This window comes from Myotis yumanensis, unplaced genomic scaffold (genome assembly GCF_028538775.1).
Source record: "Myotis yumanensis isolate MYYU_CA2020_CCGP unplaced genomic scaffold, mMyoYum1.0.hap1 SCAF_3, whole genome shotgun sequence".
In the NCBI taxonomy this organism is placed as follows: Eukaryota; Metazoa; Chordata; class Mammalia; order Chiroptera; family Vespertilionidae; genus Myotis; species Myotis yumanensis.
Genome location: NW_027223754.1, coordinates 151,629,300 through 151,655,877, shown reverse-complemented (window position 1 = coordinate 151,655,877; position 26,578 = coordinate 151,629,300). Strand labels below are relative to the sequence as shown.

The following is a 26,578-nucleotide window of genomic DNA, read 5'->3' as shown; positions in this document are numbered from 1 at the left end:
GTCTAGCTAAAAAAACTAGTAAAAATATATACAGGTATGGCATTTCAATATTGCAAAAGAATATGTATTGACCTGGAAAGAATTTAAAAGCTTACTAAACAATAATTACATATGACTCCATATTTGTAAAATACATATATCTATAAATATAAAAACAGAAAACACTTTAGAAGGTTTTGTACCAAATGTTAACAGTAATTATCTGTGGGTTGTTGGATTGAAAGTTTTTTTTTACCTTTTTTGTTTTGATTATCTGTTCTTTTAATTTTTTTTAAAAGATGAACATGTATTTTTTGGGTAATAAGAAAAATATTTTACATTATTTTAATATTACTTTTGCTCACTATGTTGCTAACACTGAATAATTTAGTATTTTAAAATTTTATTTAAAACATTATTTTACTATCCTTCAATATATTTTTCCCCAGTGATAATTTGAAAGAATGAAATGGAATGTAATTCCAAATTTATTTTTGAGAGCCCAAATTCATCCTATCTACTTATTAATGTACTCACATCCCAAGTAGATATTTTACCCACTGCCTTTTCTTCTAAGTTGTTGCTTCTTCCTAAGTGACTGGTAATGGTGATAACTCAGAAAAGATAGCCACTGGGAGGTTAGACTTAGCTCAGACCTTCTATTTGCCTGCCTTCTCTTGGCCTCTACTTCAACATCACTTCAAATTTTCTCCTCCCTCATGGCTACCTTCTATCTTTCTATAATTCTCACATGATTCTATTCCCAGACACCTGGAGGTAATTGATGAAGAATGGGACACCAAGGTCAGAAGATTTGTATTTATTTCCAAGCAGACATATTTTAGTAAACTGTCTATCATGTTTAAATTAGGGAATTTTTTTTAAAAAAAACATTGCTTAAGGACTTACCATGTACCAGGCATTATGTTAAACACTTTCATTTATTTAGTTTTTAATCCTCACCTGAGGATGTTTATTGATTTTTTGAAAATCTGGTTTTGATTTCAGAGAAAGCAAGAGAGAGGGAAGGAAGAGGAAGAGAGAGATAGAGACATCAATGATGAGATTCATTGATTGGCTGCCTCCTGAACATCCCTCACTGGGGATGGAGCCCACAACCCAGGAATGTGCCCTGACCAGGAATTGGACAGTGAACTCTGAACCGAACCGCATCCAGCACAGCCAGGGGTGAACCTGAGGAGGGGTGGTGAAAGATTAAAGAAGACAAACAAGAGAATACAGTTGGGGCCAGGTAGGATCACTGTGCCTGGATGAGGAAACAGTGACACAGCCTTTAAGCCGAAGCTTTATTTTATAGTCAGAGCACACAAAGCAAATCAAGGGGAGTGGTCAACATGTTTACAATCTTGCAAGTTTCAAATCTATTCTGTTACTCAAGCCTTGTTTTGGCAGCACTTGCTGCACCTCCCATAGCCCATTAGCTACCTAGGAACAAGGGAGGACTATAAGGTCAAGCTTAATTATACTAGGAGGGCTCTGCCCTCCAAGCTGGGACTTATATGTGGCTCTGCCACAGGTTAGTCCGAGGTTTGACACTATAGCCGCTCCCTATAAACCTCCTGGTTCATAGGTTGACACTCAACTACTGAGCCACACCAGCCAGGCTGTTTATTGATTTTGAGAAAGAAACATCAATGTGAGAGAGATTTCTCTCACATCAATTGGTACCTGCAACCTGGGTATATGCCTTGATCTGGAATCAACTCCCCAACCTTTTGGTCCAGGGGAAGAGGCTCCAACCAACTGAGCCAACAGACAGGGCTATGTTAAACTCTTTAAAGAAAATTATCTCCTTTATTCTTCATAACAAATAGAAAATTAAAGCTCACAAAGGGTATGTAATTTACAAAAGATAACACTGGCAGTAAGAGATGGAGCTAGGACACAGATTCAGATCTGTTTGTCCCCAAAAGCACTGCTCCTCATCTCCTCTATTATATTATAACTCAGTGGTTCTCAACGTTGGCTGCACATTAGAATCACCTGGGAATCTTTTTAAAATCCTGATTTCTGGGCCTCATTCTCCGGAAATTCTGTTTCTTTGTTACTAATGTTGTGGCCCGACACCATAACTAGTGCCCCGGTCCACAGATTTGTGCACATTGAAAGGAAATTAATTAGAAGGTGGCTGGTGGGGCGGGACTGGGCGAGATAAGCCAGACACAACCTGCAGCCAACTTCCTGTGGTTCCTCCCTGGCCAGCCACACTTGGGGTGGTGCCGCAGCTTGAAGGGCGTCTGCGGAATGAGCGGGGTTCCTTTGGCAGGTGGAGATCCTTCACCCTGGCCTGTGGGGATCGGGCTGAAACTGGCTCTTTGACATCCCCCAAGGGGCCCCAGATTGCGAGAGGGCTGTTCTTGGGTGACACACCCCTGAATTGGGCTCCCTCCTCTCTGGTTCCAGGGTGTGTCACCTGAGAACTGCTGCTGCCAAGACACCGTAGCTTGGCAGCTCCTGCGCTGAGCGTCTGCCCCCTGGTGGTCAGCGTGCGTCATACCTAACAGATGGTCGGACGGTCACTTAGCCTTTTATATATATAGATGCCTCCCTGTATTCTGGCTGATTATTCTTTTTGCTGAGTAATTCGCCATCTGGTAGCTATCACACTCTGGTGTTAATTGGTACTAGTTTTCTGATGATGGCCAAGTTACTCTACTTGGATTTTAAAGTGGAGAAAGCTATGATTAAGGTATAAGACATGTGAGGTTAAAGTCACAACTTTCCCCACTTAGTGTGTGTGACTTTGAATAAGCTACTTAACCTCTATGAGCCTTAATTTCCTCATTTGTAAGGATAATGCCCATGTCACAGGAACTTTAGAGAGGATTAAGTAAATAATGTTGAAATGTTTTGTTAGTGGAAAACCACTGTAAATTTGAAACATTGGCACTAAAACATTGTAAGGATTGGTATAAGTTGCAGCTTTCAGACCTAAAGTTCATTAGAGAAAGGGAATCGTGCTCTTTATTTAGAACAGAGACCAAAAGGTCAATTAGGTAAGTAATGCTTTAAAATTCTGGGATGTTTTGTCTGTTTGCTGTTGGATTCACATTTTAATGGCTACTGCAGGTTGATGTTGAGGATAATAAGTAGTAATTTGCTCCAGGCGGGTAGAACAGGGAAGAGAGTGATTTTACTTGTCCAACATAAAGGCAGCTGTGGAGAAACCCTGGAGATAATAGCTAATGGATCATCCTACTGTGTTACAATTGACCAGCCTATATCCAGAGTGTTCTGTGGTTCAGTACAAGACTCTCACTTTAAAAGGCTGATAGACAAAATGCACTACAGAGAAGAGCAGCTGACGGTTAGGAGACTCAAAACCATGCCACTTCATGAAGAGGAGATGATAGAAGAGAACTGAAAATGCTTAGGTCAGGGGGAGCAGACGAGTCCTGGAGGCTTCATGTTCTACTTCAGCAGTTTGCCAATCTGGCTGTCTAGTAGGCTCCCAGATTCCAAGCCTCTCCCCCACAAGGTTCGGATTGAGCAAGATTGTGGTGGAGCCAGAATGCTTTCCTCTTTTTCTTTTAAGGCTGTCCCCTAATTCTTTGTTTGGTTAATGTAAGTCAGATGAGCTTAAGAAAGATTGGAGGGTGATGTCCATAGCCTGTAAGGGAGGGAACAAACTATAGACAATAGAGCCGGGTAGATTTATCAACTCTCTGAATGTAAGACTGGTGAAAAGCTGTTACCTCCTGCAGCCCCTCCTGCTAGCTGGCCCCATCCCCGATGGGCCCCCATCACCTCCATTGGCCCGCAGCCCCTCTCCCCAGCCGGCCCAGCCCCTGATCGCCCCCACCCCAATATGGGGTGTGGCTGGCCCGCCAACCTCCTGCAGCCCCTCCTCCCACCTGGCCCTACCCCAGATTGGCCCCCTCAATACCAATTGGGGGCAGGGCAGGCCAGCCCACCAGCCACAGCCCCTCCCCATGGCCGGCCCTGCCTTCAATCGGCCCCCCCCACCCCAATTGGGGCCAGGGCCCACTGGCCAATCACCCTCAGCTCCTCCCTGCAGCCACCCCAGCCCTGATTGGCCCCGATCGGGGTGGCCAGCCGGCCAACCTACCACCATCTCTTCCTCCCAACAGGCCCAGCCATGATTGGCCAATTGGGCTGGGCCAGCCGGACCCCACCCATGCACGAATTCGTGCACTGGGCCTCTAGTCTATAATAATAGAAGCGTAATATGTTAATTAGACCGAACAACCTTCTGGAAGACCTCCGGATGAAGCTGGGACTGTGAGGGCCAAGGCAAGCTGCCATGGCTGCGAGGGCCAAGCCCCTTTCACGAATTTCATGCATTGGGCCTCTAGTATTAAATACTAGATTCATGTACTGGTGGGATCCCTCAGCCTGGCCTGCTCCCTCTCGCAATTCGGGACCCCTCGGGGGGTGTAGTAATGTGCAAAGCAGCAGGCAGCCGGGGAAGAGCCCAAGCCTGGACTTGGTGCCTCGCTGTTCCTGCTCATCCTAGCCCCACTGTGCCTGTCACCACCACCACTTGGTAATGCTGCTGTGGAGGCAGGAGAGACTCACATTGCTGCAGCAGAGCTTGCCAGCCGTGAGCCCAACGTGTGGCGCCCGTCGGTCAGCTGAGCGGCGCTCCCACTGTGGGAGCGCACTGACCACCAGGGGGCAGCTCCTGCGTTGAGCACCTGCCCCCTGGTGGTCAGTGTGCATCATAGCGACTGGTTGACCAGTCATTCGGTCATTCTGTCGCTTAGGCTTTTATATATATAGATTTGTTTCATCAAAATACCACTCTACATTATATTAGTTCCATGATATGTTCATATGTATTCATTGAATAAGAGTTCTGTGGTCCTGGCTGGTTTGGCTCAGTGGATAAAGCATCAGCCTGCAGACTGAAGTGTTCCAGGTTCGATTCCAGTCAAGGGCACATGCGTGGGTTGCAGGCTCGATCCCCAGTAGGGTGCATGCAGGAGGCAGTTGATCAGTGATTCTCTCTTATTATTGATGTTTCTATCCCCTCTCTCCCTCTTCCTTCCTCTCTGAAATCAATAAAATCATATTTTAAAAAAAGAGTTCTGTGGATTAGTAAAACACAGGATTACTTATTGGAAAACATTCAGTTAAAATAAGTCAAATAAGTCAATGGTTGCTTTATCAAAAAAAAGCAAGGAGTGCACAAAATTCACTGATATATAGCTCTAGGAGTAGAATATTATATGTAGCATTTCTGAAAATTTTCTTAATTGAGGAACATACTATAAGGCTAATGTTACTGTTAACACACATTGGGAAATGCTAAAGAGGAAGATAAAGGAAGATATATAAAGCCTATCCTATATAATAAAAGGCTAATATGCATATTGACCAAACAGGGAATGACTGGTCACTATGACGTGCACTGACCACCAGGGGGCAGACGTTCAATGCAGGAGCTGCCCCCTGGTGGTCAGTGCACAGCGGCAGTGGTGGGAGCAGCTTCCAGAGCAGTGTTAAAGGTGTCTGATTGTCGGCCATCAGTCGGACATCCCCCGAGGGCTCCCAGACTGCAAGAGGGTACAGGCTGGGCTAAGGGACCCCCCCCCCCCCCCCAGGTGCACGAATCTCATGCACTGGGCCTCTAGTATTAGTATAATAAAGGCTGAAGTTAGAAGCCCTGGCCGGGTAATTCAGTTGGTTAGAGCATCATCCTGAATCAACCAATGAATACATAAATAAGTGGAACAAGTCTCTCTATCTCTCTTTCCCTTCCTCTCTCTCTAAAATCAATTTTAAAAAAGATATTTAAAAAGGCTGAAGTTAGATGTATAGATACCATGGAAGGGATGAACTAGACTATGTAATGCTGCAGAGACTCAAAAGAATAAGAACCAGTGGTTGGGTTTGGCATTGTTGGAGAACAACTTCGGTAGAACCAGTAGTGAAAATCAGACTCTTACGATTTTAGGATATAGTGTCATGTTTTCAGACCACAAGCTGAAATGGAGATAATGTGATAAAATATCAGAAATGAAAATAATCCCAGAAAACACAGTCATCATGGTTATGTCACTATGACTAGGTGCCGATGAGGCTAACCCCTTAGAACTGGTGGGAAAGCAAACTCAAGGGAAACGTTTATTTTATTTTTTTGATAAATTGAAGAAAGGTGTAAACTGGGATATACTTAAGGTATTAGAAATGAGGGGGAGGGATTTAACTAGCAGGTAGGATAAGCTCTAGAAAAGAAGACAAACATTTTTCCTTCTGGGAGATAGGTAAAAGACTCTTTTTAGAATCATAATTGTCCATCTATGAGATGAGTTTTTAAATCTTCAGATTTTTTTAATTGGCTAGGTTCCTTGCTTGTGGGTGTTAAGTGGGTTTGCCATTTAATAGAAGTTTAACATATGGCGGCTCTTAGTAGTGTTGCTGCCGGTTCCACTATTTGAGCCTTTTTTTAACTGCATCGCACCACCACAAGTAGGTAGACAAAGGAGAGTCAATTAAAGTCAAACCAGATAACTATGTTCAATTTATTATTCCTTTATTTTATGATCATGGATTAGCTGGCTGTAACTCATGATTCCTTCTGCTGTTCATAACTCATCTTTATTATCTTGCATTATACTTGGAACAAACTACACTTCAGTTCACTTGTGTCTTGATTTGTTTTTCAGTGGTAGTTCTAGTTGCAATTTTTCTGCTCTAAGGAAAGTTGGCTTTATGCTGCTGGAGTTTTTCACATTTTACGTCTATGGACTCACTTCAGCATATAGTGTTAATGGCAGCTGCATGACTCATAGTCTACATAAGCATAAATTAACTTCAGTACCTCTGTGGCGTGCCCTCTTTGAGATGGCTCTGGAAGACCACCCAGACGGTGAAATTTACACAGACTGCAGAGGCCCATTCCGTTTTAGACACTGAGGGGTACTGACCAAATTACACCTGCATCCTTCAGGATGAGCCAGCTACCCATTTGCTCCTGATGGGGGTTCAAACTGTTGATCTTAAAGCAGAAGGGGCTTTATGAGCTGGATTATGGCTACTTTAAAAAGGCCTCTTCCTTCAAACAGAGTGCTTTGCATGTAGTGAGCACTCCATAAGTGCTTTTGACTGTGACTTCATGACTATGACTTAGATCTTCCAGTGACCTTATTTTCATGGTTTCCAGACGTGAGGGACAGCTTCTTGCCATTGAGTCTTTGTTCTTCATATTATTTTTGCTTGGGGGTTTAATGGAGTGTAAGTTTTCTGACCACATAAAACATCTTCTTAGTGATAAATCTTTTCATGATTTGCTGGCCCACTGTGTAATTCATGGAACCCAAGGTTTTATCACTTGATTAATGGCCAGAAACAATAACTGTAAAATCAGATGTTTTTAGTAAGTTCACTAAGAAAGTGTAAACCTATTATTTTTTTTTTTCTCCCTGGGGACTGGGTCTTTTCTGACAGATCTGTTGTTCCGTGTTTAGTTCAGTGCTCCCAACAAAGGTAACTTTATAATGGTGATGCATAACAACTTGTGAATGTGGAAGTTTCCACATTATGATGGGACATTTTTTACTTCCTCATTGGGCAAAAAGTTCCTTTGGGAATTACTAACGTAAACAAATTGAAATGATTAGAAAGGCTGGATGCCTTCATATTTTAAACAGGAGAAGTTTTCTTTGCTTTAAAGGAATGCCATCTAGGTCATGGTTCTCAATATCATCTGGAGAACTTAAAAGTATACATTTCCCAACTCTTTAATCTGTGCTTTGTAAAAGCTTGATGTAATTTGGATAATCATACATTTTCCAGAATCATTGAGTTGGACCTAGGGAACCAGTGATTTAGTACTAATTTTTGTCCCTAAATTAGGTCAAGAAACATTTATACCATCTCTTTTTAGGACAGTTATATGCTTTTCTGTTGTAAAGTAGGATTTTAATTAAAAAGAAAAGAATTATACTAATCTGAGATCCTGCGTGGGACCATACAACTTGAAATTTTCTTATTGATCCTATAGCTCACAAGAATAAAACAGGAATTAGAAATAGACAGAGGTGGCAAACAAAACCTACTCTTCCCTCCCTCCCCCACCCCCCTTTACTAAATAAAGGTAGTATTCATTGTCTACCCAGTTACTTGAGTAAAACACTCGAGTCATCCTTGATTATTATCTTTCCCTCACCCTCCATATCTAATCTGCCACCATATTTCGTGCTGTGCACTTTGGAAATATAATTTGAATTTGTCTCCTCATCATATCCACTGCTTCACCATCATCTTTATCATCTTTTACCCAAATTATTGTGATAGTCCTTCTGCTTTGGCTTCTTTTTTCCTTAATAGACTTTATTTTTTTGAACAGTTTTAGATTTGCAAAAAAAATTAATAGGATGGTATATAGCTCCAAATTCTCCCTTACCTAGTTTCCCCTATTATTAATATACTACATGTGTATAGTGTCTTTGTTATAATTTATGAACTAATATTGATATATTTTTATTAGCTAAAGGTCATACTTTATTCAGAGTCTCTTAGCTTTTACCTAATGTCCTTTGTCTGCTCAGGTCATACCCTGGATACCACATCACATTTAGTTACCATGTGTCCTTAGGCTTCTTTTGAACAGTTTCTCAGACTTCCCTTACTTTTGATGACCTTTATAGTTTTGAGGAATATTGGTCAGGTATTTTGTAGGATGCCTCTCCGCTGGTATTTTTCAATGTTTTCCTCATGATTCAATTAAGGTTATAGATTTTGGGGAGGAAGATCAAAGAAATAAAATGCCATTTTCATTACCTATCAGGGGTACATGCTATCAACATGACATCACTTTTGATAATGACCTGGGGACATGGCTGAGGTAGTGTTTAAGTTTCCTTACTGTCAAGCTACTCTTTCCACCCCTTTCTTTACCATACTCTTCAGAAGGAAGTCATTATGCACAGCCCACACTGAAGGAGCAGGGAGCTATGCTCCCCAATTTGAGGACAGAGTATCTACATAAATTATTTGGAATTCTTCTGGAAGGGAGATTTGTGTCTTTTCTCTCATTTAATTAATTAATCAATCATGTGTTTATATCAATATGGACTCATGGATACTTACCTTATACTTTGGGTTATAATGCAGTACTACTTTATTATCTTGTTGCTCAGATTGTTCCAGCTTTGGCTATTGGGAGCTCTTTCAGTCAGCGTCTGTGTCCCTTCACAGGTTCCTATCAACGTAGGGATTTGTTTGTGTGTTGTTTTTTGAGCCCATCCTTACTTCTAGCACTACTTGATGCTCTAGGCTTATCTTGTATATTTTCTGCCACAGTCTTAGAATCAGCCAATTCTCCAAAGGGCCATGGTTCCTTTTACTAGAAAATAGTATTAAAAACCAAGATCTGGGTGCTAGGTGGGCTATCTACTTTGACTGTTATTCCATTGTAATTCATTCTTCACAAAGCAAGATCTGGCCCTTGTCTACTTCTCTGACTTCATCTCTTACTATTCTATTTTTTATTCACTTCTTACTACATACATTGACCTTTATTTGCCCCTTCTTCCCCTTTCTCCCCTTTCTTCTCCTTTTTTTTCTTCACGCCAAACTTGGGTTTTTGCCTTTGCCTTTCCTCTAGAATCTCTACCAAAGATTCCATTTTGCACCCACATTGCATGTGGGCTACTTCTCATTCTTTAGGTGTCAGCGAAGTGTCACCTCCTCCTTAAAAAGTACTCCTGACCATTTTATTTAACATAGTTCTTCCACATTAGGTTTCATTACAGAAGGCACTCTGTGTAAGCCTCTATCTTAAATAATCTAACTTATGTAGTTGTTTGCTACTGACTCTCTTTCCCAGAATGTGCACTCTGTCTTAGTATCCCAGAGCCAAGAACATTACCTGTACACGGTGGATGCTCAATGCATAAGTCTAATGGATGAATGGAAAAAAGAATCAATGACTTTCTCATCCATTTACCTTTGATGGTTTGCCTCAGGCTGGGTTTTAATTGCGCTAACTAGAAATGATAAATTTTTAAGTAAAATAATGAATGAGTTTAAGATACTTATGAAAATTAATTCCTATATTCAATTAAATTGTTGAATTGTGTAATCCTAAAATTCTCAAGGAAAATTAATTTTTACAACATTTTCCTTGTGCTTCAACCATTTTTTAAAAATATATTTTTAAAAAGGAAGGGAGAGGGAGAGAGAGATAGAAACATCATTGATGAGAGAATCACTGATCGGCTGCCTCCTGTACACCCCCTACTGGGGATTGAGCCCGAAACTCAGGCATGTGCCCTAGGCTGGAATCGAACCTGGGACCCTTCACTCTGCAAGCTGATGCTCTATTCACTGAGCCAAAGCAGTTTCAACCATTATTTATTTTGTTACCAAAAATCTGTATGGAATAGCAGATATTATTATCCTTAGTTTGCAAAACAAACAAAACAAAACAACAACAACAACAAAAAACCCCCACACCTGACTTTTTTAGATCCAAATGGCTTTTTTTTCAGGGTTTTGTAGAAACAGAGGGTAGACTTAAGACTGGAAATTAGATTGTTTTCTCCATGGCATCTTTATTCTTAATTTATGTTTTTCTCTTTCTAATTTTGTGTTGATTCCTCTGTTCGTGTACAGTGAAATGAAAGGCTCTGGATGAACATATTATCTGGACAATCAGAAAATCGATTTTAACCCTAAAATTATTAACTAATGATTTTTAAAATTTAATGCTGTCAAATAACATTCTTCCATGTCTTAGTATATGGCATAATTAAATGATTACTTTCATGATTGTAGCTGTCATTATTATTATTATTAAACTGAATTATAAAATAGTGGATACAGTAAGGCCTTAATGAGCTACATAGCGCTCTGCTTGTCCCTTTAGGAATTGCTGTAGAGTTCTGTAAAGTGTAGAGGATGGAGCTCTTTTACCTTTTCATCCCCATGGGCATCTTCAGAGCCTATCAAGATGTCTAGTTTTTGCCTAGTTTTTACTAGCCAACTCTGGATTTCTCTTGTTTGAGTTTCTTTTATTGTCTCTAAAATTTTAGATCTGCCAATTATTGTGTCTGGCACTAACTTGCTAGCCATAACGTCTATTGTCCTATTCCTGATTACAACCTAGAGTACAAATGAAAATTTCCTGGGAAAATAGGCAAACAAATATTGTGTGAAAACGGATGTAGGGCAGTAAATTTTACTACCTCCCAAGTTTGCCTCATCCCCAGAGAGTACATGAAAAATATGTTTACAATACTAGTTGTGTAAAGGACCAGGCAAAACCATTGGAAACATTCCCCCACAGCGATATGAGCAGACAAAGAGCCCATTGATCAAAATCTTATGATATGCCTAGTGGTGGTCTCTAGTAATTTACAGAAGCAGCTGCCCAGTGGTCAAAATGTAGGTAAAGCACTTTGGCAGAATATGGTTAAAAATAATAAGCAGAACAGAGAAATCAAATATACGTACTACCTAAAATGGGTTAAAGTGTATAAGAGCTGTAGACATTTTTATTTCCAGCCAATTTCTAGGTTTGGGGCTTTTATTGGAGATTTGAGGTTCCTGGATATTTGACTGAAGAAGACATGAAGTGTAGTAGCTTGTTAGGACTTCCATAACCAAATGCCACAGACTGGGTGGCTTAAACAACAGACATTTATTTCCTCACAATTCTGGAGGTTGGAAATCTGAGATCAAGGTGTCAGAAGTGTGGCTTCAACTGAGGCCATTCTCCTTGGCTTGTGAATGGCTGTCCTCTCTCTGTCTTCACATGGTCTTCCTCGGAGTGTGTCTGCCCCCTAATTTTCTTTTCTCATACCGACACCAATTATACTGGATTAGGGCCCACCCCAATGACATATTTTAATTTAGTTACCTCTTTTAAATCCCGATTTTCAAAAAAACAGTCCCATTCTGAGGTAGCAGGGGGTTAGAACTTCAACACGAATTTTGAGAGGACACAATTCAGCTCATAACATTAACATTGGTTTCTTTAGCATTTTGGATTTAATTTTTAATAGCGAAAGGAATTTGACTTTTAAAGCTTTACTCTTTCTAGAGATATAATATACACACAAAAAAACTTATTTTAAAGGAAACATACAATTAAGTGCTATAAGCTATGCAAGCAGGAAATGGTATTGGAATTCAAAGTAGGCAGTTATCAATATGTCCTGGAGAAGGATCGTAGAACCCTGGAACAAAAAAATGGCCCTAAGAATGATCTGTTTTTTCAGTCTTATCCATCTGTAGTTTTGAGTTCTACAGATGCAAATTTTTATTTCATACTCACTTTTCCCTCTGTTCTCTTCTCTTTTTCATTTCTTTATAATGGGAACTGTAGCAAAATTTAGATAGCTTACCTTTCCATGAGATAGTTTTTGTGGGGCAACATTAATTTATTTCATATGCCTTATATAATTAGTGAGGAAAATGGGGCTTACAAGTTAAATGACTAGTAGTGGTTTCTGAGCTAGAATCCCAGTCTGAAGATTCTTATTCCAGTATGCTCTATAGTGCATTGGGCAACTATTTTAGTTAGAGAATGTTTTATTGGTGCTTTAAGGGCAAATGAGATTTATTTTCCATACTTTATAATCAGGTCATTTAACTTTCCATGAGCCCTCTCTCTTAACTGTTTTCCAGTTTCTGCAGTTATTTTTATTGCTATTCTCTCTTATTTTTTTCCACATCATTTGACACTCATAATAAAATTGCAGCCCAAGTAAGATATCAACCAGAGTAAAGCAGTCTTTTTAAAAATAATATAGTGGGGTTTTATTTACTTAGCTAAAATATTGCTAGTTGCAATGGTTACCATAGCTAAACTTTATTTAGTATCATTGCTTAGATAAAACCTGTTTTTTATTCAACTTCTAATCTGTGCCAGGTCCTGACATAGGCACTTCATAGCAACATCTCATTTAATCTACACAAAATTTTAAAAGGTAAATAAATTACTCCCATTCTATACCTAGTGTAAACAGAAGTGAAGTGTAGAACATCTGAATTATACCTCTGTAAAGTCACATAGGGTAGAAAGTGGAAGACCTGTGCCTGGACTCTGGTGTGTCTGTCTCCACTGGCTGCCTTTTCCGTGACTGTTACCTCATTATTAAATGCTTCCTAGACTGCCCTGCTGCATAAAGTCTCCAACATACAAGGGTGATCCCAGTGAACGTGCCAGGGGCTGGTTATAAGGAAAACAAAACAGAAAGCAGTACCAGTGGGAACACAAGTGTGCCCATGGGCAGCAGGAGTTTACACAGGTGTGCTCTGTGTAGCACAGTGCCCAATGGAAGAGTGTCGTTGAAGGAGGAGAAAAGTTGTAACGAGAGCCTGAAGATTCTCATTAACAGGCTCAGGTGAGGCATCTTCAAGCAGCATAGGAGGGACTCGGCTGCTCCTTTGCTCATGATTATCTTGATTTTGACATTTCTGATTTTTAAAAAAAATTAAATCTTTATTGTTCAGATTATTACAGTTGTTCCTCTTTTTTCCCCTCATAGCTCCCCTCCACCCGGTTCCCACTCCACCCTCTGCCCTTATTCCCCCCCCCCCCCACACTGTCCTCATCCATAGGTGTACGATTTTTGTCCAGTCTCTTCCCGCACCCCCACACCCCTTTCCCCCCGAGAATAGTCAGTCCATTCCCTTTCTATGCCCCTGATTCTATTATATTCACCAGGTTACCCTGTTCATCAGATTATTTATTCACTTGATTTTTAGGTTCACTTGTTGATAGATGTGTATTTGTTGCTCATAATTTGTATCTTTACCTTTTTCTTCTTTTTCTTCTTAAAGGATACCTTTCAGCATTTCATATAATACTGGTTTGGTGGTGATGAACTCCTTTAGCTTTTTCTTATCTGTGAAGCTCTTTATCTGACCTTCACTTCTGAATGATAGCTTTGCTGGGTAAAGAAATCTTGGTTGTAGGTTCTTGCTATTCATCATTTTGAATATTTCTTGCCACTCCCTTCTGGCCTGCATAGTTTCTGTTGAGAAATCAGCTGACAGTTGTATGGGTACTCCCTTGTAGGTAACTGACTTTTTTTCTCTTGCTGCTTTTAAGATTCTCTCTTTGTCTTTTGCTCTTGGCATTTTAATTATGATGTGTCTTGGTCCTCTCTGGATTCCTTTTGTTTGGGGTTCTCTGCGCTTCCTGGACTTGTAAGTCTATTTCTTTCACCAGGTAGGGGAAGCTTTCTGTCATTATTTCTTCAAATAGGTTTTCAATATCTTGCTCTCTCTCTTCTTCTGGCACCTCCATAATTCGGATGTTGGTATGCTTGAAGTTGTCCCAGAGGCTCCTTACATTGTCTTCATATTTTTGGATTCTTTTTTCTTTTTGTTTTTCCGGTTGGGTGTTTTTTTGTTTCTTTGTATTTCAAATCTTTGACTTGATTCTTGCGACCCTCTAGTCTGCCGTTGGAACTCTGTATAATATTTTTTATTTCAGTCAGTGTATGCTTAATTTCTAGTTGGTCCTTTTTCATATCCTCGAGGGTCTCACTAGATTTCTTGAGGGTCTCAGTAAATTTATCAACGGTTTCTAGAAAATTCTTGAAAAACCTTATAAGTGTGGTTTTGAACTCTATATCCTGTAGTTTGCTTTCCTCCATTTCTGTCATTTGTGACCTGGTTCTTTGTCTCCGCATTTTGGCTGCTTCCCTGTGTTGATAGAGTGGCTTTCTGTGCTAGGTGTCCTTTAGGGCCCAGTGGCTCAGCCTCCCCAATTGCCTGAGGTGGATACTCATGGTGCACCCCTTTGTGGGCTTTGTGCACAGTCTCGTTGTAGTTAAGCCTTGATTGTTGTAGGTATTACTGGGAGGAATTGACCTCCAGGCCAATTGGCTGTGAGAATCAGCTGTGTCTACAGTGGGAGAACTTCTGTGCTGGAGACACCCTTCTGGGGCAAGACTTGCTTCAGTGGGGCTTTGGTGCTCACTGAGTTTGCCCCCTGAGTGTGTCCCTTATGAATCTGAGGAGTTGTAATCTGGATGGTCTCACTCTGACCACTGGGTACACTGGCTCTTGGATCTCTAAGGAGGTGCTAATTTAGCCTCTGCCTGAGGCTACCCAGCAGGAGCTATGGAGAGATCTACAGATTCCTCTTCTTTGTTTGGGGTTTGGAGGTGCCTAGATGAGGCCCAGCTGTGAAGCAATGCAAGCTGCTGTGGGGCCTTGGGCCTTCTTTTGGAAGTTCTGGGTCTCTCTGACCCAGCTGCAGTTTGTTAGGTAATTTTCAGATTGCGAAGGGCCGGCCTTTCATATGCAAAAGCCTCTGCGCTCAGCTTGGGTGGGGCGGGGTCTCAGGGAATCAACAGAGTGGAGCAAACAGCTATGGATGCTCCTCAGTCCTACCCTAAGAGGCCCCATGTCTCAGTGTCCCGGTAATCGCTGCAAGCACCTCTGAGAGAAAACTGCCTGCGAGTTCCGACAGATGCCAGACAGTCCAGTTTCTCCCCATATGAGTCTGGGTCCCCAGAGACTCGCCCAGAACAGGAGTTCAGAGCAGTCGGGAGCTTGAGACTCCCTCCCAATTGAAAGAGACAACTGCGTCCTCAGTTGCCAGCCCTTTCTGCGTGCGCCTCCGTACCTCTGCACTTTACTTCCGCACCTCCTCTGAGTCTCAGTGTGCTTTTCTCTTTCCTTCTAGTTGTAGAATTTCCACTAGCCAGCCTTCCTGTGGTTCTGGATGATGTCTGTTTTGTTTTTTAGTTTTATTTTTGAAGTGGTTGTTCGAGGCAGCAATTTCCAGTGTTTACCTATACTGCCATCTTGGTCTCTCCTTGACATTTCTGATTTTTAAATTTTTATTTCTCAGTTAAAAAAATTAAGGGTGCAGTTAATGGGCACCTTTTATTTGTATCTTTTTCTCAGTTTTTGGTTGGGGTAACTAACATGCTTTTATTTATTTTTTATTTTTATTTATTTATTTATTTATTTTTATTTTATTTATTTATTTATTTATTTATTTTTTTAAAATTAAATTTTTATTGTTCAGATTACATTTGTTCCTCTTTCCCCCCCCCATAACTCCCCTCCTTCCAGTTCCCGCCCCACCCTCCGCCCTCACTCCCCACCCACTGTCCTCATCCATAGGTGCACGATTTTTGTCCAGTCTCTTCCCGAATCTCCCATTCCCCTTTCCCCCCCAAGAATAGTCAGTCCATTCCCTTTCTATGTCCCTGATTCATTATAATCACCAGTTCATTCTGTACATCAGATTATTTATTCACTTGATTCTTAGATTCACTTGTTGATAGATGCATGTTTGTTGTTCACAATTTGTATCTTTACCTTTTTCTTCTTCCTCTTCTTAAAGGATACCTTTCAGTCTTTTGTGTAATACTGGTTTAGTGGTGATGAACTCCTTTAGCTTTTCCTTATCTGTGAAGCTCTTTATCTGACCTTCAATTCTGAATGATAGCTTTGCTGGATAAAGTAATCTTGGTTGTAGGTTCTTGGTATTCAGCACTTTGAATATTTCTTGCCATTCCCTTCTGGCCTGCAAAGTTTCTGTTGAGAAATCAGCTGACAGTCATATGGGTATTCCCTTGTAGGTAATTGAGTCTCTTTCTCTTGCTGCTTTTAAGATTCTCTCTTTGTCTTTTGCTCTTGGCATTTTAATTCTGATGTGTCTTGGTGTGGTCCTCTTTGGATTCCTTTTGTTTGGGGTTCTCTGTGCTTCTTGGACCTGTAAGTCCATTTCTTTCACCAGGTGGGGGAAGTTTTCTGCCATTATTTCTTGAAATAGGTTTTCAATATCTTGCTGTCTCTCATCTTCTGGCACCCCAATAATTCTGATATTAGTCCGCTTGAAGCTGTCCCAGAGGCTCCTTACACTATCTTCACACTTTCGGATTCTTTTTTCATTTTGCTTTTCCAGTTGGGTGTTTTTTGTCGAATCTTTGGTTTGATTCTTGTGCTCCTCTGGTCTGCTATTGGGTATAATATTCTTTATTTCAGTCCGTGTATGCTTACTTTCTAATTTCTTTATCGTAGCATCAAGGGTCTCATTAGTTTTCATGAGGCTCTGCTCAAGTTTATAGCAAGCCCTCAAAATTGCGATTTTTAGCTCCATATCCTCCATTTCTGTCATGTTTTTTTGTCTCCGCATCTTTTATGCTTTCTTGGTGCACCCCCTTGTGGTCTTTGTGCGCAGTCTTGTTCTAGCCAAGCCTTAATTGTTGTAGTTAACACTAGAGGGATTTGACCACCAGGCTGACTGGCTGTAGGAATCAGCTGTGTGGAAAACGTCTGTCCTCTGGGGAGGCACTAATCCAGCCTTTGCCTGAGGCGATCGGCAAATGGCTGTGCGCAGGGTTTGGGCGGGGCGGGATCAACAGGGCGGGGGGAGGGAGCAGCTATGGCTGCTCTCAGTTCGTCCCCAGGGGCTCTGCCTCTCTGTCCCAGCAACCGCTGCAAACCTCGGAGGGACTGTAGCCAGACAGTCCCGCTTCTCCCGTTTGAGTCTGGGTCCCTAGAGACTCGCCCGGATCTGTAGCCCAGAGTCTGAGACTCCCTCCTGATTGAAAACGACAACCGCGCCCTCAGCCACCAGCCCGCTTTGCGCGCGCACCACCGCACCACCGTACCTTTAAATTTTCCACACTGCGCCTCCTCTGAGCGTCGTAACGCTGTTGTTTTTCCTTCTAGTTGAAGAGTCTCTCCTCAGCCAGCCTTCCTGTGGTTCTGGGTGATGTCCGTTCCGTCTTTTAGTTGTATTTTTGAAGTGGTTGTTTACGGCGGCAGTCTCCAGTGTTTACCTATGCCGCCATCTTCGATTCTCCCTAACATGCTTTTAAATATTCAAATTGCATTTTTATTTTTTCTTCCTGTGTATTTTTCTCTCTTCTGTATTTATTCCATCATTATCATCCTATATAATAAAAGGCTAATATGCAAATCGACCAAACGGTGGAACGACCGGTCACTATGATATGAATTGACCACCAGGGGGCAGACGCTCAACATAGGAGCTTCTCCCTGGTGGTCAGTGTGCTCCCCTGGCCAGAAGCCAGGCTCACAGCTGGTGAGTGCAGTGGCAGCAGCACTAAGGATGTCCGCAGGGAGAGGGCCTAAGCCGTCAGTTGGACATCCCCTGAGGGCTCCTGGGCTGCGAAAGGGTGCAGGCCAGGCTGAGGGGATCCTCCCTCCCCCCCGAGTGCATGAATTTCGTGCACTGGGTTTCTAGTAAATATATAACATAGAAACCTAAATTTTAGACACAGTAAATATGATAGTTCATAGCCTAATGCTGCTATGGTAATAATATCAGTTAAAATATGTTGGGTTAAAAGTAACAGAAATAGCCGAGTAAAAGTGGCTAATAATGCCAGATTTGACTGTCCCAGCAAAACTCTAGAGCAGCGGTTCTCAACCTGTGGGTCACGACCCCTTTGGCGGTTGAACGACCCTTTCACAGGGATTGCCTAAGACCATCCTGCATATCAGATATTTACATTAGGATTCATAACAGTAGCAATATTACAGTTATGAAGTAGCAACAAAAATAATTTTATGGTTGGGTCACAACATGAGGAACTGTATTTAAAGGGCCAGAAGGTTGAGAACCACTGCTCTAGAGGAAGGCTGTTTTGGAATGATGGTGTCAGAGTTCTGGATTGGCATGTCGGTGATTTTCTTGGCCTTTCCCTCATGGTTACAAGATTGCTACAGTAGTTCTAAGTGTCATATCCCTACGTATAATAAGTTCAAAGGCATGAAGCAGAGAGAGAGTAGAAAAAGGGCCTTATCCCTAAATCACCTCTGTCCTTTTCACAGTGAAATACCTTTCTGAGAAGTATCCCCAGCAGACTTCCCTGTACCTCTTACTGCTCAAAGGTTGCTTACATGCCTATCCTTGAATCAGTCATAGGCAGAGGAGAAAAGGAGAATAGGATTGCCACAATGAGTTTAACCTACTGATGATTTGTTCCTGGGGTGGTCACATTTTAGCACCCTTCAAAAATCGGTATTCTGTTATCAGGGAAAACCATTAAATAGGCAACAAATAATGTCTGTCACAATTATTGACTCTTTTAAAATGAGTCATGAGCAAATGTAGAATGACAATTCTGATGAGAGTAAAGGAGTGACTGGTGATCTAAAAGGGATTTAATCTAGGCTGGCCACTCTTCTTCAAAGAAACCATAATTAAGCTAATATGTGGAGAAAGTCTGAGGAGTTAAATAGGCGAACGGGTCAAGAGATTCTAGAGTGGGGGAGGGGGGAGGGAACTTTCCAGTCAGAGGAAGTATATTATGTTTACATAGTGAAGGGGGCATTTAATATTCATGGCTCTTATTCTAGCCTGTGGTCTGATGAAGGTCTTTGAATTATTTGTAGGGGTAAGAAGAAATACTTAGAGTTATAAGTAAGATCCTGAAATATTGGAATTTCTGAAAAATTTTCATGCTTTAAGGGGACAACAGGTCAGGTTATTTGACCTGGTTTGTCTTAGAAATTCCTGGGTGTGGAGTTGCCATATATAATCCACTTACAGGCAAAAATCAGTCTTCCTTCTGTGCCTTCCCTCTAATAATTTTCTGTAGCTAGAATCTTTAGTTAACATCAATTAAAAACAGTAAGAACAGCACCCACACTCTTCTACATGTTGACTGAGACCTTTTGGAACACTGATTTCATCAACCTGTAGTTTATACTTACATGATTCCCATTTAAAAATTTAATTCAATGGAACATTAAGCAAAAACAAACAAAAAACAGTGTTCTCTGAGATTTTGTGGGTTCCTCGTGAGACAATCACATTTAAAAAAGGAAAGCTTTAAAATATATTAATTTATATTAGCTTCAAGAATACAGTGTAGAAAAACTTTTCAATACACAGAACTTTTGTAGACACTGGGTTATTCCCTATAAAGAGAAAACAGTAGTTTTATAAATTTGCCTAAGACTATATAACTCTAACCAATGACTAAAACTGCCCTCTTTTGAAAATCTGCAACTCTATTATCAAAAGAATGTGTATAGTATATATTATAATTATTTTAAAAGTAATAATAATACTTAAATTCTCCTAGCATCTACCCTGTATGGTTTTTAAATGCATAAAATCTTTTCAAGTTTAAAAAGTTGGAAGTTTTAGTTTCAGCCTTTTAAAATGTAGCAGTTTTGTTACAACTGCTCTGACAAGACTCCAAAATAGTAGTGGATTAAACATGATAACAATTGGGATTGATATGGCGCTTCCATGTGTGTGTACCTTTGGCCCAAAGGCTGTTGGTCTATCAGCTCCTCTTTCATGGTCTATGGGTCTGCTTCAGCTGCTCCAGCTCCTGGAAATGCAAAAGGGGAGAAGAGAGGAAGAAGGGGAGGAGTGCAATCATTCCCTTTAAGGGTATAATTCAGATGTTCTACACCTCACTTCTGCTTATATCCTTTTGACAAGAACTTAGTCACGTAGTTACAACTAGCTATAGGAGAGCTGGGAAAAATTGTCTTACCTAAGCAGCTATGTGCCCATCTAAAATTCAAAAATTCTATTTCTAAAATAAAAAAGGGTAGAATAGAAGTTTGATGACAGTAATAGTCTATGCTGTATTCACCATCTTTTGGCAATTGTCAAAGGAATTGGGTGAATAGGTTTAAGCTTAAATGTAAGTATGTAATCAAGGGTTAAAATTGATGTCTGTGGAGACAATTATATTTATGCATATTATACCCCACATAACCTTACTTCATGTATTTTTAATCTCCCTACCATCTACCATCATATATTACTGAAAATAAGCACATAAGAAGTGCGTGTGGAATGAATGAACTCTTTGGCTCTCTTATATAATCTGTATTGTGTGAATTCTTTTGTCATACTTGTTATTTGTTTGTTCCTATCTATAGTCACTTATTTTCTTTAAAAGGATTTATGAATAGAGATTAGTCCATAATATGTACAGGAGTACTTTGTGTGCCTGTGTATATAAGTGTGTGTATGTGGAATCTGATATAAACCTGAATTAACTTATACCATAGAACCCATTTTCCCTACTTCTCACACTGACAGTATTAACTTCTGTTGTTATGTTTTAATTATTAATAGAGTAGTTGTATTTTTGAAGTTTCAGTGCTGTGTTTAAGAACTCGGAAAGTAGCCTGGCCAGTTTGGCTCAGTGGGTAAGAATTGGCTTTTGGACTGAAGTGTCCCAGGTTCGGTTCTGGTCAAGGGCACATACTAGTATCTCCATTGCAGGCTTAATCGCAAGGCAATCAATTGATGTGTCTCCCTCACATTAATGTTTCTCTCTCTCTGTCTCTCCCCTTTCCTTCCATTCTCTCAAAAAAAATCAATGGAAAAATATCCTCCGGCGAGGACTAACAAAAACATTATTAAAAAAAAAGAATTCTGAAAATACTTTTAAATATAAAAAATGTATACCAAAGGTTATTAATTAGTTTGTGAAGATATTTTCTATGCACTTTATGTATCTATTTTACACACTGACCAGCTAGCTATACCTAGAGAAGATGAGATGGTCTGAAGAATAAAAACTTCCGGATATGATTTTTCATATCTTAAGAGGCATTTATAGTTTTTGATCACTGTATCTTGTATTTGTCCTTCTGTTAATTTACAGATTCATTTGTTCATTTGTTCCCACTACAAGTTTTTAAGAACTCTTAAATGCACGGTGCTGTGCTAAGTGTTGAGAATATGAAGATGGATGAGACCCAGTCTGTAGCTCGCTGAGCTTTGAGTTGGTGCTACACATTGTGGTGTGAGATTGCACGCCAGGCCCCCAACTGTGGAGTAACCCGGGGTGAGCCAGGAGCCCTGGGAGGCAAGGGGGGCAGGCAGGATGCTGAGGGGATTGAGGTGAGTCTTGAGGGTTGAGTCAAGGTTTGTCAGTGATGAGCTGGGGAAGACTGAGGATGCTGGATGCAGGCTGTGAACTAAGATGGCAATAGTTTGGTTTGGTGAGAGTAAAGGCCACAGTGTGGATTAGAGATGGAAAAGCAAGCCAGTCATGGTGCACCGTGCACCAGATTGTGAACTTGATGTCCCTACGTCAGTAGCTTTCAAACATTTTGTCTGTGGCCCAGAGTAAAAAACATACCTTTTTACACGATGACTTATTACCAGGCCTTGGCCCTTGAATTTGCAGTGGCTGGGCAAGAGGACAAGTTGGGACACAATATAGCTAATTATTCTAAAAGTTATAAATTAAGGCAATAAACTAACTGTTAGCAAAGAATATACCAACCTACCTTGACAAACATATCTCATAACAAAAACAATAAAGTCTGTGTATGAAACCAAATAACTGAGAATAGTGCAAATTTAAAATTACTTCTGTTTTCCAGCAAAATGCTGTGATTAACCCTGGGAAATGGAGGGATAACAGCAACAAGGCCAAGTGGGAGGTGAGGAGGATAAGGCTCCCTCTGCCTTGTCTTCCAATGGTTATGGAATCTATAAGAGAAACACCTTTTCTTTTCTTCTGTATTGGGGGAAGAGCTCTTCCAGCGCTCCTTCCCTGTCCTCACCAGGCAGGCACCTGAATTTCAAGGCCTTCCAGACCATGCCCATCTTGTCCATAGGGGAACTCTGGCCCTGGGTGCTGTCAGCGCTCCACTCTCACAGGAGGGTTTGAATTAAGAATTCTCTGAGCAGGAACACAGAAGAGTAGGGAAAGCATATTGGCCTGCCCTACCCTCTTTGTTCCCTCTTCCTTCTGCCCTAAGGTCCAAGCTTCCTCCTTCAAGTCATAGCCTTTGGCTACCCCTTGGGCTGGAGGTACATACACACACTGGTAGCGTACCTGACCTGAATCGAGGCTGAGAAAGCTGGCTCAGAGCCATTTGGGTAGGGAATACTGGGGACCCAAGTATTTGGTTGCCTGGGGAGAGGAGGCCGCAGCCAGAGGAACGCCAGAGCAGAGGCTTTTTGCTCACTTGTAAGGGTTCTACTGCTCCATACACACAGGTGTAAACAAGTGTTCATGCACATACATATACATTCACATGCATGCACCTAAAAGTTGTACAAAATTACATATATCCTCAAAATGTGAAGTGAATTTTGTCTTCTTCATTATTCCATTTCAGTTAAAAAAAAATACTAGCTGCAATACACTAAATTGATTTTGTAATCCACTAATGGGTTCTCTTGTGACCCAATTTTGAAAACTCTGCGCTAGTTGTTGGGGTGGTAGTAAGGTGATAGATAGATTGATGTTTTGGAAACATCTGGCAGCTGATTAGATGATGGGTTGAAAAGGCGCGGGGATCTGGTTATGAGATTATTGAATCAAAGATCGGCCTAAAGATGCCTAGTGTGAGGACATAGAGGAGGGGAAGGCAGTAGAAGCAACAGGTCTTGGTGGCTAATTAGATAATGGGATGCAGAAGGAAACTAGAATACCATCATGATTTCCAACTTAACTGTTAGGGAAATTAGCAGGATAAATATATTTGAGGGGAAAGAAAGTGAGTTTAGCTTAGTACCTGTGGCATTTGAGGTTGCAGTTGTGACATTCAGGCAGTGTTGTGTGCTAGTTTGGAGAGAGGTTTGGAAAAGCAGGGACTATAATAGGGCCTTTGGATTTAGCACTAGGAAGGCACTGATAAACCTTAGCAAGGGCAGATCCCTGTGTTGGGAGGTCAGGAAAGGAAGACATACAATATAGGATATAGTCCATCTTTTCAATAAACTTGATAGTAAAGTCAGTAAGAATGAGGGAGGATGAGAGCAGGGAACAGATTTGAAGGAAGGCTTTTATTCGATTTTGGAGTACTTCTAAGAAGAAGAGAGGAGAAACCTGTGGAATCCCAGATACTGAAGATAAGACAGAGAAAGAAGGAACTGCTATGGCCTAGTTTCAGGGGACATGAGAGAATGCATTTTAGGACATAAGTAGAAGGGAACCTTAGGAGGGAGAACATACAGGTAAGGAGATAAGGATGTTTTTCTCAACAAATATATATATATATATATATATATATATATATATATATATTTTATTGATTTTTTACAGAGAGAAAGGGAGAGGGATAGAGTTTGAAACATCGATGAGAGAGAAACATTGATTAGCTGCCTCCTGCACACCGCCTCCTGGGGATGTGCCTGCAACCAAGGTACATGCCCTTGACCGGAATTGAACCTGGGACCCTTGAGTCCGCAGGCCGATGCTCTATCCACTGAGCCAAACCGGTTAGGGCTCAACAGACATTTGTTGAGTACAAGCAGCAGGCACTATATAGGTGCTGTGGCTACAAAGGTTCATAGACATAGTCTAGTGGGAAAGATAAGATAGGCAAGCACACCAGCAGGACTACAGTGGTCAGGGTCGGCTAGAGTTATGCTCAGAATGTGGAAACAAAAAGGCCTGAGCAAGGCTTTCCAGAACAGGAGAAAAAAAAGAAAACGGGCTTGCTCCTGAACAGGTGTCAGGGACATCTAAGAGAAGGACTGAGATGCCGACTAGTGGGCCCAGGACTGGGGAAAAATGTGGACCTGGATTACAGTGGTGATTGATAACCGTGGTGATAATATTAATAATTTCTTCTCACAATTACTGACTTTAAGCGTCAGGTGAAACTTTATTTGGGAGTACTTGAGAAAATAAATTTTTGTGACAAAAGAAGCTGCTTCTTGCTTATCTTCTGCCTCTCTGCTCTTTGTTGACTTCTCTTGATGCTAATTTAGGTAAAAAAAAAGCCACCACTTCCAAAAGTGCTTTGGTACCCTGGCATAATTTCAAAGAAATCTCTTTCCCCATTTAGTTAACTACATTTCCCCAGGAAAAAGTCTTCTCTGTCAACGTAACATCCTTTAAACAGGACTCCTGCTGGCCGGTCCTTGTATCTTGGGATGGCAGCTGTGAACATATATACTACTGATTGTTAATGTGTGATATAGACCCGACTGGAGCATGCCCACTAATTGGTTTGAGAGCTAGATATAGACAATGCTGTCTTAGAGGAGCTTGTGTAGATAGGCCTAGTCTCGGGGTTAATTCTGCTTGACAGCACATCAGCAGCATCTCGAGAGTAATTACCTCACAGAAGTTTTCCCACAGCCGAACCGAGAGCTTCAAAGGCTTCTGAATTTACAACCAGTATTAACCTATATCTGAAACATAATGTTCCCACAAGGGCTTGGATTTTTTTCCTCCTACTTATTAAACATATGGGATTACCAGGTTCATTTACACTGTGAAGAACTTAGTGAAAAATTACTTGGTGTTAAATAATTAAAAATCTTTAATAATAGGTCAAGAGGATAGTTTTAAATTTGTGGGTTTTTAAAAATTGCTTTATTATATTACTGAAAAAGTTAATCTATAGAGACTGGGTGCTTTAAATATATATATATATATATATATATATATATATATATATATATAATTTACCTTCTTTCTCTCAAAAACAAGTGAAAAGTTAATATCTTTTCCATATTGTGCTATCTCTATGGTATCTGCATGTTTAGGGGGCCTAGGGTAATGCATGCATTTAAAATGGTTAAAATAAATATCTATTTACATTTTTTAAAGCTGTTTTACTTGTTGACCATTGTACTGAAATCTGTAACTGTTGCATCTACCCCTTCCCCTCCCCATAAAATAACAGTTATTCTTTAATAAGCGATTTTTATATTGTAAAAAATGTCTTTCCCTTTGCAGGTCAGAAACCAAATTTGACTCTGGTTCAGGTATGTTTACATTAATAATGTTATTCTGAGTATATTTTATTTACATTATTCTCTGAGGAGTAATTCATCAGATCAAGAACCATTTTGATTTTAAACAGACGAGGCAGTCTCTTTTCAAAACATGAACCCCACCTCAAAGCAGGGCTCTGAGCTGCTTGGAATCCTCACTTGAGATGTTCACTATGGGATTCTTGATAGTTCTGCAAGAAGCATTAATGCTCTCTATCTGCAGTTTTATTTTAAAAACAGAAGTGGGGGTTGTGCAAAATCATTGCTCAAAATAGAGTTAGTCTCTCAGTGAACAAAGCATCCTGAATAAATTGAAGATTCTCTGCAAGTGTTTTGTTATCAAATGTGGGTAATATTTACATCTAACCCAGTAAACTATAAAGAGTTTTAGCCAATAGAAATAGATATTTGTCTGTGACTTATTATTTGTTTTTTATTTGTTTTGTTGGGGGGGTGGGTAGTGGAAAACTAAGGTCACCTTAAGCCATTATTTGGTATGTATCAAAACAAAATTCATCTTCTCACAAACAGTGGCGTACCAGCCTCATTGGGTGTTTTCTTCTCATTAAGCACGAAGGTAGCCATGTAATCCTTACGTTTGACTGTGTCTCTATGTCACTTGTTGAGGTCTGTGAGCCTTGGAGTTTCTGATGATGTTTACAATTAAAGCACAAAAATGGCTTCATGTATGGTGCAAGAAAATTATGTTCTTTCGCGAACTGTTAATGGATAAATAAACATTAACTTTCTATTCCAGGAGAAATAACTTGCAGAGAAATATGTAACTTATTAAATAAAAGTAACATTCCTACTTTTTTAAAATAAAGGTTTTTGTTTATTATGTCCACAAAGAAACCATATACACTGAGTGGCCAGATTATTATGACCACCTGACATTTGTAGGCAAATTAGCTATAATTTCGTGCTGAAGTTGCT

At 40.5% G+C, this 26,578-nt stretch overlaps 1 protein-coding gene across 3 annotated transcripts in view; it reads left to right on the top strand.

The window, feature by feature from the left end:
* The window catches only part of MSRB3 (methionine sulfoxide reductase B3), a 192,419-nt gene that overhangs the window by 86,797 nt on the left and 79,044 nt on the right, over positions 1–26,578 (top strand). For all 3 annotated transcript variants that reach the window (XM_070409794.1, XM_070409795.1, XM_070409793.1), the window contains one exon: positions 25,605–25,633. In XM_070409794.1, the coding sequence (XP_070265895.1) occupies positions 25,605–25,633 (29 nt within the window). The remainder of the gene's footprint in view (positions 1–25,604; positions 25,634–26,578) is intronic.